The 15,094-nt window shown below is 43.4% G+C and overlaps 1 protein-coding gene across 1 annotated transcript in view; it reads right to left on the reverse strand.

Moving 5' to 3' along the window:
* Positions 1–15,094, reverse strand: part of samd4a (sterile alpha motif domain containing 4A) — a 79,497-nt gene that overhangs the window by 28,775 nt on the left and 35,628 nt on the right. Inside the window, exons 3-4 of the mRNA XM_080730791.1 lie at positions 8,450–9,040; positions 2,713–3,003 (exon numbers count right to left, since the gene is read on the reverse strand). Coding sequence (XP_080586917.1) covers positions 2,713–3,003; positions 8,450–9,040 — 882 coding nt within the window. The remainder of the gene's footprint in view (positions 1–2,712; positions 3,004–8,449; positions 9,041–15,094) is intronic.

The raw sequence follows: 15,094 nt of genomic DNA on the forward strand, positions 1-15,094 counted from the left end.
TTACTGCAGCTGGTACGAAATGCTCAAAGAAAATGCTGAGCCTTGGCTGGTGGTGTTTTAGACGTTTGCTCATCTTTGCGGTAAAATGCGGTTTGGGGTAAAGCAAGCCAAGGCGCTGGTTCAGCGGACTGTTTCGCTCAAGAGTTCTATCTGCAGTTCCTGCCAACATTGTGCAAGCGAATTTAAATCAGGGTCTGACTCATGTCGCATTGAAAGCAAAACCTGCTCAGCAAGGCCAAAGTGTAATGCTGTATGAATGTTTGCAACAAGGGTTCAGACCACACTGTGCTGTTGTAAAAGCAGGTGGATGACAGGAACGGTCTAGGAGACAAAGTTGAACCTTTCATTCAGGACACTTTGAAGTTTCTGAACTTAGTTGCTAGTTGTTGTTGTTGTTGTTGTCACCATGGGTCTTCTGTTTGTGCTAAATTAGCCTCATTATAATTTCTTACTTCAACCAACCAGGAGAGTTTAAGCCCAGAGTGAGGGCCTCACTTTGTGGCTGCAGCTATGAATGAATGGCTGTTTTCAGCAGCTGGCAGACAAAATGTACTGTAGAACACGCCTCGAGCAACTCTATAAGTAGAGGAAAATGAGAGAGTAAACATGAAAAGGTTTAGCTCTCTGTGCAGGACAGCACAAGGCCCAGAACGGGGGCTCCTGAGGTCAACGTGGTCCCCTCTGCTTCCTGGCTGGATAAACCACTCCTCACAGCCTCCACCACGCACACAGCACACAGCCGTAGAGCCAGGTTCACCCACACCACTGACCTCTGTCTCTCTGACTGGGACCTGCTCTATGCTTTAGTTAATGACATTATATTTCATGATTTGTAAACATCGTTTCTGAATTTGTCTGGGAAATATAATTCTGAAACTTAATAAGTAATAAGTAAATAAGTAAGTATATTTTTCTTTTTTATGTTGCGCTTCTTGTTGTGGGCCTGACTTTTATTTGGGTTTTTCTAAGCTTATGGCATAAAGATAACTGATGCTTTGAATGTGCATGAAACTGATTATTATTATTATTATTTATTTTTTACATCCGATTGGTAGAGCAATCAATACCTTGATACTGGTTCCTGAACGATATTGTTTTCCAATACCAATTTTTTTAAATGTTTCAACAACTATAAAATGACATTACACATTACAGTACATTATTAACTATTAGGACAGACTTTCTGCCTCACTAGCAAGCATTGCTGACTTAAAAATAAATAGCTTGTTTCAACAGAATGTAACATTTGACAACATCTTATTAACTTATTAATAATTTCATGCAGAATACATTACTTTGAGAAGCAGCCAACATAAAAGCAGTTTTTGCTGAAGAAGTACTGCTCTCTCCGTTGTAACAATAGGAACTATTGTTGTTTAGGAACTTTGAAGCATGGCTCCATTTGTGGTAGACAGGCTTGACAAGCATTTCGTCGTTGTCGGGTGCAAACCTTGTATCTCCAAGTTTCAAATGTGTACGTTCTTTCGCAAAGTAAAGCCCTGCTTCATCATACAAGGCCGTCGCACTAAAGTAGTGAAAACAGCAGATCTACAAGCACACAACGCTTCGCGGTGCGAGGCGTTGTGTGCTTGTACCGGTAGATCGGCTGTTTTCACTAGTTTAAATAATTTTTAAAATGATTAATGCAAAACGAACAGTTTTGGACATAAAAGGTTTTCACCTGACAACGACGATTTATTATATCAACTAATGTGCTGAATGTTTAATTAACTTATTACCCTGTTCGGCTAAAATATATAAATATGTAGTCTTATATGAGAACAAAGAACAGAATAACCCACCATGAATGTATTACTGTAAATGAACGCTCCCCAGTGACCCCAGCCACGGAGGCCCTCCACTCCATTTGCGAACACAGTGGATGGGGAAAAATGCAGAGAAGGTTTTGTGTTTGGACGGAGATGAAAGAGGTGGAAATGATAACGGAGATATACATTTTATGCACAACCTGGAAGCATTTATTTAGCAATCAGTGGAGAAAGTTGATGTCTACGTTACGTTTGCTGTCCTCTTGTCAGTCAAATACAGAGCAATATTCTGCTCTTAAATGGATGTTCAAGTGTTTCATCACATTGTGTTGCCGGTCTCGGCAGTGATGGCTTTTTCCATAAAGTATATTGCATTGTGCCCTATTGGCATAGAGCCTGATAAAATATACCCATACTTTTGTAATGTAGTCCACCCTCTCAACACAACAACACACACATGAGCCCTGACTCTGGGCGTACAGCAAAGTGTTTTTTCTTGCGTGTCTTGTGAAAAGAACAGATCTACAAGCTAACAGCGGCTAGTGATGCGACGTGTCGTTGTTAGCTTGTAAATCAGTTCTTTTTGGCACGTGACACCATTGTACTACGGAATATAAATGAGGCTATAGGTATCGAAACTTGTTACCAAAATGACATGACATTTTTTGCGGTACTCGGCGGTATCGAGGCAGTTCAGTCAAGTGCCATAAAGGTAACGACAGGTAAACGTAATGGTTGGCGACCCCCCCCCAAACTCCCCCCCCAAAAAAGGAAGCATCACAGTGATCATTAATATGAAAGTGACTATCTGCCTACATCTAAAAAAGGAAGCATCACAGTGATCATTAATATGAAAGTGACTATCTGCCTACATCTAAAAAAGGAAGCATCACAGTGATCATTAATATGAAAGTGACTATCTGCCTACATCTTTCCAACGCACCCCTCATGCCGCTGCCTTCCTCATGAAACGCACTGTGCCGATGCCCTCCTCCTAGACCAGCCTCCTCCAGATGCTCACTGCCTCCACTGCCCGACGAAGCGATGCTACTCTGGGGGGAGAGGGGCGCGTGGTCCATGGCGGGGCCCCTGGGGGCCCGCAGGTCCTCTTGGGACAGCCAGACGTGGCCCAGGCTGGGCTGACCGCTGCATGGGCCACTCATGGGCGGGGTGAGGGACACGGAGCGCTTCAGGGGACTGTGCTGCTGATGGCTGCCTCCGCCACTCGACAGAACTGCAGGACAACAGCAAAAGTCAACAGAGGCAGGGCCACAACTGTTAGTTATAGGGGCTCTTTGGAGGAGGGGAAACAAATTATGTACGACTACAATCATATAATTATCAGTGATATAAAGGGAAACTGGTGTTCACTCACTGTAAAAAAAAAAAAAAAAAGTAATAATAAGACTGTTTTAGAGGGATGTTCATCTCTATTGAACATTGAGCTGACAACAGTTGATTCATGAATGTTCTTATTCTTTGCTTTTTAACAGTAATGGGGGACCTCCCATTACCCGTATCCCATCACCATCAGACTCATTTGACGGATGAATAATGTTCCTGAAACATGCAGACTTCAAACTACAGTGAATGGCCATGAAAGCAATTCCTACCTGTGGACAATAACAACTCCTCCTGCTCAAGACTAGTTAGATTTTTAGATATCTTTATTCTATACGCAAAATAAAAATAAATGCTCCAGATGCTTGGCTGGTTACATTCCAGACTTACAAGTGGATATCATCCAGAATTCCTTCATTAACACATTTTCTTTTCACATATTCTAGGTATGAAACCTCTTAACCACAGAAACCACACGGAAGCCTTAAACACAATTTATACGCAGTCGTACAAACGGATCACTTGGCAGAAATAAATGTAACAAAATTAAAGACTTTCAACATGGTTGTCTGAAAATCATATGAGAAAACATAAAGAAGCCATCGGTCATTCATCCCTACAATAAGGTTGTCTTGTCTTGTCATATACAGTATATCTCCTTCTCTGTCGCTGCCTTTTGCTCTCTTTTTCATGCTCAACGATTGATATCTCTGCTGCTAGAGCTTCTTCCATGATGACAGAGAGCTCTCGGGGTCAAACCAAACCAAACCTTTTCCTGTTTGATTTAGTGGGGTTGGAAAACCCAACCCTGAAGTTGGGTTGTGTGCATGGGTCCAGTAGGAAAAAACAAGTTCACACACAAACACACACACAACAGGTAGGCCTTTCTGCAGCGCCCGACAGAAGCTGCCCCTGGAATCATGGAATATTCCAAAAGCAGCAAGAGGGCGAGGTAAACAGAATCAAAGATGCAGAAGAGAAGGGAGCTTTATGCGTGTCCACTCTGCCGGTGTAAACTGGCCTGTCACAATTATTACATAATCGTCTAATCGCAATTATTTGACATAATCAGATTTTGTTTTTGTCATAATCGTTTACATGTTGAACATGAGATCGGCTATTTCCACAATTTTTTATGTATTCCCTTTTTTTTGTGTCAAAAACTGCTGGTCATTTCTTTGTATATTTAGGTCATATCTGCCATGTGCAACTTCAAATTAAATTGTTAATCGCAATTATTTGAGTGACAATTAATCATTGAATCATGTCAAATGTCATAATCGTTGACAGCCCTAGGTGTAGACTGCCACCAGTGAGTCGCTCTCTCTCTCTCACACACTCTGTCTCCTCCTTCCTATATGTGGACCACTTACTGACTGCTATGTATAGGACTTCACGGCCCCCGTTTAAAATAGGTGCCCAGCTAACATTACAAGTTCCAGTCCCTAAATATTAGCCATTTTCCCTAAATACAGTGGCCCACAAAGGCAGCCTTACATGGGAAGGGATGGGTTGGTATGTTCTGCTGTGGTTTGGGATAGAGGTGGAGTGCTGGGGCGGGGTAAACCGGACACGATGCGACGGGCATGAGCATTCCCACCATAGCATACAGGTTGATGTGCTCAGACAATTATACTGATGTGTTTACCTACTGGCACAGCTAAACCAACACCGTGTGTGAACGGAAGGGGGGTTCAGGGCACTGGTAGCTGACTCTAAGGTAATAAGATCGGCTGGATAAAACACTCCAAGAATAATATCACCCTGTCTTGAACGTACAAACAAACAGCTGATACAACCACTCACTCACATTAAAGGCATTTGATACAACAGTGGTCTTCAACAGGGGGTCCAGGACCCCTAGGGGGTCCTCAGAGTTACTACAAGAGGTCCTCCAAATCTTTGGAGGACCTCACCACTTGAACGTCACCACTTGAACCCTAATGTCCATATTCTGAGAACTTTAGCCAAAAATAGCGGATCTACTAGCTCGATCGGCTATTTTCGGCAAAGAGGTTTGGTGTAGACGGGGAAAAGAGCAGACTATGTACAGAGTGAAAGTTCAAGTTTATTAAGTATCGACGGTTCAAGTGGTTATATAAAAACACAAATATGCATGAATCCAAAATACACGATGATCGTGCTGTCAAACAATGAAACTGTATATGGAATCTATGAAGAGGTTTATTCAATAACTAGTGTGCTGCCTGTAGCAGATCTGAATCGATGGAATTTGATTTAAATTGAGGAAATACTACTGTATGCAGCCAACGTATACTGTATTTTCACATTTGAAAATACTGTATCCAGAAGATGCCCCCTGGAAATGTTTTGATTTATTTTCTGTCTCATGAGTATTATCATCATATCATGCCAATAAGTGATCTGGATTAACCTTCCATTGATTCAATGTCTCTGTGTAGCAGATGCTAGTAGTAGTGGCAGCGACAAAGAGCAACTAGTTTGGCAGTTGTGAAATCCTCGTGTCTTTTGTGTGTTGTGGCGACTGAAGTTGCTGACAGTCCAGAATAAGGAGGATCTTGCTTGGAGCCGTGAGCGAGGGGCTTTAAATGTGTCTTTATTTATAAACCCTCAGCTGTTTCCTTCATCTCCCAGCAAGAAAAAAAACATAGCCCTCGCATTCTTGTCTGTAAATATCCTGCTGCAACCATAGTTATCTTCAATTTCAACAGACCCTTGTCTCCCTGCAGTTGTATGTGTGTATAAATACAGTGCACGCACGCATGCGCGCACACACACACACACACACACACACACACACACACACACGCGTGCACGCACACACACACACACACACACACTCACACACCTTCTACCTTACACCGCTCATCTTCTCCAGTTACTCTGTGTGAGTGTGTGTGTGTGGGTGTGTGTTGGGGGTGTATTTGGTATGACCACAGTGTGACAACCATGACTGGGTTATGAGTAACTGAGCAATTGTCTATTCAATGCTGTGACTGTACTGTATGCTGAAGCCAGCTGAAACCCGTCCACGGACAACATGATGTCACACTACTAATATACTGTTCATGTACAAATAACGTTGTCATTTTGACTGGAACTAACTTCCCTTTGTTGTACTCCACCTTGAAAGAGTGAGTATGGGTAAAAGATCAGGGCTGGGGCCAGGGACATGCTGGGCCCCTGATTCAGCCCGGGAAAAAAAGAGTTGGAGAGGCCCTCATTGCGCGCTATAGAGAGAGGAGAGATCTCTCTCTATAGCGCTGCTGCTACTCAAAGATTTGCCATTTCAGATCATGACAAGTGACAAGCCAGTGGGCCAATTACATGAGTTATATTTCGTTGTTGCTGGGTGGAAACCTTGTATGTCCAAAACCGTTTGTTTTGTATTTTGTTTTGTATTATATTTAAAAAATGATTTAAACTAGTGAAAACAGCCGATCTACAAGCACACAACGCCTCGCACAGGCGTTGTGTGCTTGTAGATCTGCTGTTTTCACTACTTTTGTGCGACGGCCTTGTATGATGAAGCAGGGCTTTGCTTTGCGAAAACATTTACAAATTTGAAACTTGGAGATACAAGGTTTCTGTCCGACAGTGACGATTTACTTTATTGGCCGCCTAGCCCACAAAATGGAACGAAGACCGACATTTTATTTATTTATTTTTCCTAATGGCCGGCCTGGACCATTCCCGGCCGTTCGGGAGTTGTCCCGCTTTTCCCAATGGCCAGCACATCCCTGGTTGGGTCTGGATACCCAAATGTGCATACTTTCTGAGTATGGTGCTGGTCTAGTAATAGTAATAATAACAAGAAAGGTGCAATTCCTGGAAATTGCACGTGTAGTTGCACTGACGCGAGTCGTGAGGAATCCACTGGGAAATGAATTCCGTCTTACCATTTATATTATATAGTGTGAAGCATGACCAATCCTGACTGACTGGACATTATACTGTCCAAGATATCTGGCCTTACAACCCAGCAACCACACTGATAACTAGCCCATACCTGGGGATGTGCGCACTCAAAGTAGTTGTATACCGGTACTTTGGGATATGCGCTGCTGTGTACACAATAATATGCTTAGTTAAACTTTAGGAGAGGAGACTGCTCATTTGATGAAGGCTGTGTGTAACACAGGGGTTTTCAAACTTTTTGACTCAAGGCACTCCTGTAAGAAACGTTTTCATCCACGGCACCCCTGATATTTAGGATCTTACATCATATTATGCGACGTAGGTAAATATGCATATCTGTCTACCTAAGATACGGTAGGCTATGTCACAGAGAAATATCCGTTTTCCATCAGAACTGACTGAAAATAACGTTATACTTGACATTTAACCACTTTAACCCCAGCATCCCTATTCTGGGGGGAAGGTTCACCAAAACTAGCCGATCTACAACGCTTAGATCTGCTATTTTTGGTGAAGAAAGTTGGCAAAAGGAACTCATCAAGTGCAAATCAAGTGCAAACTCATCCAGTGCAAATAAGATCTATTTAACTAAGTATAGTTAAGTGATATTGATGTAGTGATATTGACGAATTCCAAATATTATCAGATTATTCTGAGGCACCCCTGGAGTGGCATCACGGCACCCTAGGGTGCCATGGCAACCACTTTGGGAAACCCTGGTGTAACAACCCGGTTATTTACCTCACGTTGAGTCGTAAGTCGTCACCACAACCATGAGAAGCCCACGCTTACATTGTTTCAGGCAGCCAAGCTATTTGTGCAGATAACATCACGTTCATGCCAACATTGTGCTTGTGAATAAACGGTCTGTGCAAGCGCTATGACATGACATCTAAAGCGCTGTGGGTCCGGGATTAAATCCCATACATTCACAAACAAGAGATTCTGTGAATGTAAAAGATTATCTCTGTCAGTAAGGAGTGTTCAAATGCATACAGTAGGACTGAAATCAGGAGGAGAACTAGGCCTGTCACAATTATTACATAATGGTCTAATCACAATTATTTGACATAATCACAATTATTATGTCAGAATCGTCATAATTGTTTCCATGTTGAAAAAATTCCATATAAATTATATTCAAACATTTTCAAAAATAGTGGAAATAGCAGATCTACAACGACGCGTTGTGAGCTTGTAGATCGGCTATTTCCACTATCAATGTTCTTTTTTAAGTATAAAGTTGTAAAATATGTCTTTGTCTTTGTATACCGGTATTTAGGTTAAGTGTCATATCTGCCATGTGCAACTTCAAAGTTTACAAGCCAAACAGAAATCTTCTGTTTTTGATTATCCCTTTCAGTAAAGGAGTGTTCAAATGCACTGGACTGAAATCAGCAAGGGAGAAGGAAGGAGAGTGGTGGTGTAACTGTACTCACTGGTATTGGTCCCTCCACCGATGCCCACCGTGTTGATGGTGGAGGGCATGGAGGAGGACGGGTAGAGCGCCAGGTGTCCGTTCTCGCAGCCTTGCTGCTGCTGGTGCCAGCCTCCTCCTCCGCCCAGCCCCGAGTCCCTGGAGCCCTGCCAGCCGTTGAGACGGTCATCAGAGCCGTAGCGCGGGTGGTGGTGCAGCGACGGGTAGAGGTTCCCCGACGAGCTGGTGTTGGAGGACGAGGAGCCCGAGGAGGAGAGCGTGGACGGGGGCGTGGAGTGGTGGTGCCCCGCCAGCGGTGGCCTCTCCAGGGAGTCGCCGCGCGCCGCTGCCCGCTCCTCCAGGTGGTTGAGCCAGAGCGCCAGGGCAGAGCGGTCCTCCAGGGACGTGGCCGGGTGGATGAGGGCGTAGCTCAGCAGCTGGCGCGACTCCTCCAGGTGGCGGCCGTGCTCGATGGTGTGCGCCAGGATGCGGGGCAGCAGGCGCATGTACTCACCCTTGGCCTCAACGTTGCCCGGCTTGAGCAGCGGCAGGTGGGTGAGCACCAGCGAGATGACGCGCTCCTTGGACTCGGCCTGCCACTGGCTGATCACCACTGGAGAGAGAGAGAGAGGGAGAGGGAGAGCAGAGAGAGAGCAGAGAGAGAGGAGGAGAGAGAGAGAGCAATGAAGGGAGGGCAAGGAGAGGAGAAATATTAATCATTTTTTCATCATAACTATAACAATAAGTTTAGCTTTACCAAACCCAATGCTGTGTAGAGAACACAGCAGTGCTGCCGCTACCATGACACACTGTGTGTCGGGCATCACGCTGCCGAAGGGCACCAAAAAATAAAAATCTAAATAATACGAAAGATGAAGAGCCAAGCCCATCATCACCATAATAACTAATATGTATTTGCTCCGACTAAATGCAATCACCTCATTCGTGATGCAGCCTGATCAATGGTTGTGATGCCTGCTATGGTTTCATCCATTTGAACTATGGATGGTGTGTAGAGCTTAACGTCTGGACATACGTGTACCCGAGCGCCGTACCGTCGCAAAGAAAAACACCACTTCAAAGTCTAGTTTACGGCAAATTAAGTGGAGTGGAGAGGACAACAACAACAACATCATGTAGGCTAATTCTATTTGCTCATTTATGAATGCGATGGCGTCGCCCCACAGAATATGGATAGACTCAGATCTTGTGATGCTTGTGGATCGGCTGTTTTTGGCAATTTGCCACAGTGTTGTAAACACTGGGTCAGACTCACTCCCTTCTCATATTACAAGGGTCTTCAACAGGGGGTCCGGGACCCCTAGGGGGTCCTCAGAGTTAATACAGGGGGGCCACCAAATCATAATTTTAAATGAACAACTTGAACCCTCGCATCCCTATTCTGAGAAGCCAAAAATAGCAGATCTACAAGCACTCAACGAGGCATTGAGAGCTTGTAGATCGGCTATTTCTGGCAAATAGGTGTAGAGGTAAAAAAAGTGTACAGAGTGAAAGGTCAAGTTAACTAAAAACACGAATCCAACATGGACTGATGACAGTGCTATCAAACAAGTCTATGAATCTATCTATGAAATCGATGAATATCTGCATCAAATAGGCTACAATATGTAGAGGGGGGGGGTCCCTGCTTCATCTCACTCTCAGCTAAGGGGTCCCTGGCCTGAAAACGTTGAAGACCCCTGATTTATCACAATAAATCGCAGCCTTTGCGATTCTCTAATCGCATTGGTTACGAATCGCGATTACGGTTTGAAAGACAACGTATCGTTCAGCCTTGCGTGCATGTGTGAAGGATGGGTCAGACGGACAAATGTATAGCGGTTAAAGAAAGAGGATGCCAGGGTGACACAGAGAGCGCACCGTCGCATCGTCATCCTTCTATTCTGTCCCCGAGTTCCTCCCTCCTCCAGTGTGTCTGTAAATGGGAGCTGAGCTTTATGGTTCCGCTCTTTGCATAAGCAGGAGGTCACGGAGCCGCTATTGTTGTACGGGTCTGTGGCGCCTTATGGAGGAGTTTATTCCTATCAGCTTGGACCGGGCAGCTATAGATACCTCCAGGTCAGGGCAACGGTTTTGGACGGGGGGCACAAATATAGATGTAACAGGACGCAGCCAGGGCCGCACTTCCTGTTTGAGGAGCCGCGGTTGTGTTTGTGTGTGCGTGTGTGTGTGTGTGTGTGTGTGTGTGCGTGTGTGTGTGTGTGTGTGTGTGTGTGTGTGTGTGTGTGTGTGTGTGTGTGTGTGTGTGTGTGTGTGTGTGTGTGTGTGTGTGTGCCTACGTGCGCGTGACCCCTGCGGTCATGCTGCTACTGTGACCATAGCTGTCAGTGTGTACTAATTCAGCTGCGAGGGCCTTGTCTCTAAATCCAACCGTAAGAGGTGAGACCAAGAAATAGATTGGTTGCTCTCACCATCCAATGATACACCAATGTCACAGTACTGAATCCATACAGGCATTACACACTTTACAGCTCTATACAATCCACCGTTTGTCAGCCTTCTGATTGGTCCCTGAGACTCCCTGACTGGCCAACCAGAAAAAACCATTCACTTTTTGCTATCGGGGGTGGAGTTTGTGCAGTGGAGAATGTTGCTTCAGGCTTTCAAGAACGGTCCGCACTGCGCGACACGGCGTGCGTCTAGTACGGCCGCACAAGGTGATCGCGATTTCGCTCAATATAATGAATAAGCTTCAACAAACTAGTTCACATGGACCTTATCAATGTAACTAAGAGTTACGATTGGGTACATATATTTTAAATGGGCAGAATTACGAAAGCCAGCCTATTATGTGAGGAGAACTATAATCTGGCTGTCATCTTCCTACCCAAGATGCACTGCGCTTTCTCTTTCTATTTCTATTCTCTCTCTGATCCAGAGGATTAAACTAATTAAAACATATATTTTCGGGGGAAAACTACTGTTTTGCTATGTAATTACTGTACCTTTTTCTTCCCTTTTTATTAATATCACGTAGATGTGTTTTTTTGGGTACTTTATATAGCTGTAATGAGGCTATGAAAAAAAGAAAAATCCCATCCACTTCCACTATAAAAGAATCTGCAATGGTGATTCTGTCCCACTGGGATTAAACAAATTAAAACATATACTGTATTTTCGGGGAAACCCCCTGTTTTGCAATGTAACTACTGTACCTTTGTCTTCCCTTTTTATTAATATCACCTAGATGTTTTTCCTTTGGTACTTTAAATTGCAATAATGAGGCAATGAAAATACCCTCTCCCCCCATTCACTGCCACTATAAAAACAATCTGCCCAGGGTCATCTGTACCACCATAGTAACAGGGCAGAATGGGGCGGGATTTGCAAAGGGGAGAATTGGAGAATGTTGTGTGGAGCGCATTATACTCTTCTAGCACAGTGGTCCTCAACCTTTTCAGGCCGTGACCCCCAAAATATATTTTAACTGGGGACCCCCCACCCTGATGAGCAAATAAGAGTTGAGGAATTACATTTTGTATAGGCTAACACAGTTCTATAGTGAAAATAGCAGATCTACCGGTACATGCTCACAACGCCTCGCAACTGCTATTTTCACAATTTCATTTTGTAATATTTGACAATTTGGCCAATATTTCATTTGTCAATTTAGAGGTATTAAAAAGTCCTTAAATTGTCGCTTTAGAAATGTGCACATACACTCTATACACTTAAACTTTGTTGGTTTGTTTACTGTTAAATGAGAAAACAATGTTTCACATTAAGCTAATCATCTGGGGACCCTCCAAAATAATTTGGGGACCCCCCTGGGGGTCCCGACCCACAGGTTGAGAACCACTGTCCTAGCAGAGCTCTTGTCCATTTGCCTCCAGATCTTGCACAAGAAAATCGATCACTGGTCTGGCCTTCGGATCATCTACTTTTAAGTGTTACACTTGTATTCTTATTTCTTTCTTTGCCCTTAATTTTTGATCAGTAGGCGTCACGTATGTGCAGTAGCTGAACTGAAACCTAACTTCCATCCTGGCATTCTCCAAGGTGGGGCTTGCAGCATACTCTGACTCCAAACTCACACTTCTGCTCTAAAGCCCCCTTTTGACTGTAGCTTTAGCACCACACTACACCGCACCACATAAAAATATCCACATTTTCCATTACACAAAAGTACCCCCATTCAGTAAGAAACAAATTGACTTTTAACTGTGATTATAATACAATATAAATTTGTATTACAACTATCCTAATTATAAAACACGGATTATAACTGTGATTATAATACACCATAACGTACTTATGTATTACTATGATAATTATAATACACTATAATACATTATAACAGTGATTATAACACAATAGTATCTATTATCATGTATTACAATTTACAACTATATCCTGGTAGTCATCAGTCATTATGAAGTGTTCAGACATACTCGACTGGATACTTTTTAGTACCACGTTTAACACTTTCACACCACTCTACCCAGGTCCTTGTAGTGGAAAAGTGGGCGGTGTGGAGTGGTGTGGTGTTGGGCCATGTCAGTGGAAAAGGGATTTAAGAAGCCAACTAAACCTTCTGAGACAAGGACATGCCAAGTGGACAGAAGAAGTGCTTAGTTATAGTTATAGCCTACAAACAAATCATGGCACGAAGAAAAAAACAACATCATGTTATGGTTAAACTTGAAAGGTCTGGTCTGCTGTCATCCACCTTTTCAGAGCGGCGGTTGTGTGCTTGTGCAACACCCCTCCCACCGCGCACTGAAAAGGTAAACATCTCTATTGGATTAGCTCTGCAGTCTCGAAAGCAGAAAATTTCTAGTCCTTTCAATCCATGCAAGAGGTGTGAACAATGCAGGTGAAATCGTCCTCACAATGTTGAAATGACATTAATTCATTCATTCATTCATTCATTCACTCACACACACATACCTGCAGCACGCCCACACACAAATACTGAAACACACACAGAAACATGAACAACTGAAAATCCATACTGTACATACAATAAGCACACACATTTGCTCTCTTGTCTCTTGGCACACCGGACCCTCTCTGCCACTGTAAGGTTTATATGTGGGGCTCATGTTTACCAGATTGCAGGCACCATTAGGGCTGTCACGATTATGACATTTTACATGACGATTAATTGTCACTCACATAACTGCGATTAACAAATTAATTGTGTTTTTGTCGTTGACAATGACATTTCTGTTTAGCTTTTAGGCTGAAGTTGCACATGGCAGATATGACACATAGCCTAAATGTACAAAGAAATGACGGACATATTTGACAATGTTATACTAAAAAAAAAAAAGCATTGATATCCGATCTACAAGCTCACAGATGCGACGCGTTGTGAGCTTGTAGATCTGCTATTTCCAAATGTTTTGAAAATGATTGAAAATATATGAACATTGTTCAACAAGCGATTATGACGATTATGTCAAATAATTTCAATTAGACGACTGTGTCATACTCATAATTGTGATAGGCCTAGGCACCATCTAGAAAGAGTCCCCCAATACAGAGAAGAAGAGCGAGAGAGAGGGGGGGGGGGGGGGGGGGGGGAGAGAGAGAAAGAGAGAGAGCGCGAAAAAGACCCATGTACACACTCATGCAAGCACATACTACTGCTTGGCAAATATATCAATATTTAAGTCAGACTTCTGACATACTGGAGAATGCTTGCTGGAAATGACTGTTCAACTTTGACATCCCGCAACCGTGCAATCTAATGTGATGAACAAACATGAACAATTTGATTGAAGACAATTAAAGTTAAAGAGAGGTCTTCTGGACCAGAGCAGTGGTTCTCAACCCAAAATAATCATATTTGAACTAGGGACCCCATGCTCCCTTACGAGCACTCAGAGTCGAAGCATTACATTTTGTATAACACGGTTCTATATACATGCTCACAGCGCCTCGCAACGCGAGGCGTTGTGAGCATGCAGATCGGCTATCACAATTTCTGCGTCTAATATTTGACAATTTGGCCAATGTTTAATTTGTCAATTTAGAGGAGCGGCCCAGCGTCTAGTCGGCGACCTGGCCAACTCGGGAAGGATGTAAATAGGGAATGAATGCCCCGCCCTTTAATGCAAACCCCATTATACCTGTTGTCATAGGACCCGTTTTGACCATCTGTTTGCCTGTGTCCATTTATGCCCATATATGGAGATATCTGTATCTGTCTGTCTGTCGGCGTCCATTTTATGTCCATATATGGAGATCACTGCAGATATAGTTCTGGGTCCATTTTATGCCCATATATGCCCATATATGGAGATATCTGTCTATTTGCGTCCATTTTATGCCCATATATGGAGATCTCTGTATCTGTCTGTCTGTGTCCCTTTATGCCCGTATATGGAGATATCTGTTTATCTGTGTCCATTTTATGCCCATATATGAGATCTCTGTCGCTTTTTGTTTGTTTCTTCTTTAAGCAGAATACACAGCCTGCTTAAATTTGCATCATTCAAGTCATCCTCCCAGTCCCACGCTTTGTTGCTTGTCTTATGTTTGTCTTTGTCTCTTTTATTTTCTTTTTTGGAGCGGACCCCATGAATGCCCCACCCTTTAATGCAAACCCCAATATACCTGTTGTCATAGGACCCGTTTTGACCATCTGTTTGCCTTTGTCCCCACCCTTTAATGCAAACCCCAATATACCTGTTGTCAT

This window comes from Nannobrachium achirus (genome assembly GCF_963921795.1).
Source record: "Nannobrachium achirus genome assembly, chromosome: 7".
NCBI classification, from domain to species: Eukaryota; Metazoa; Chordata; class Actinopteri; order Myctophiformes; family Myctophidae; genus Nannobrachium; species Nannobrachium achirus.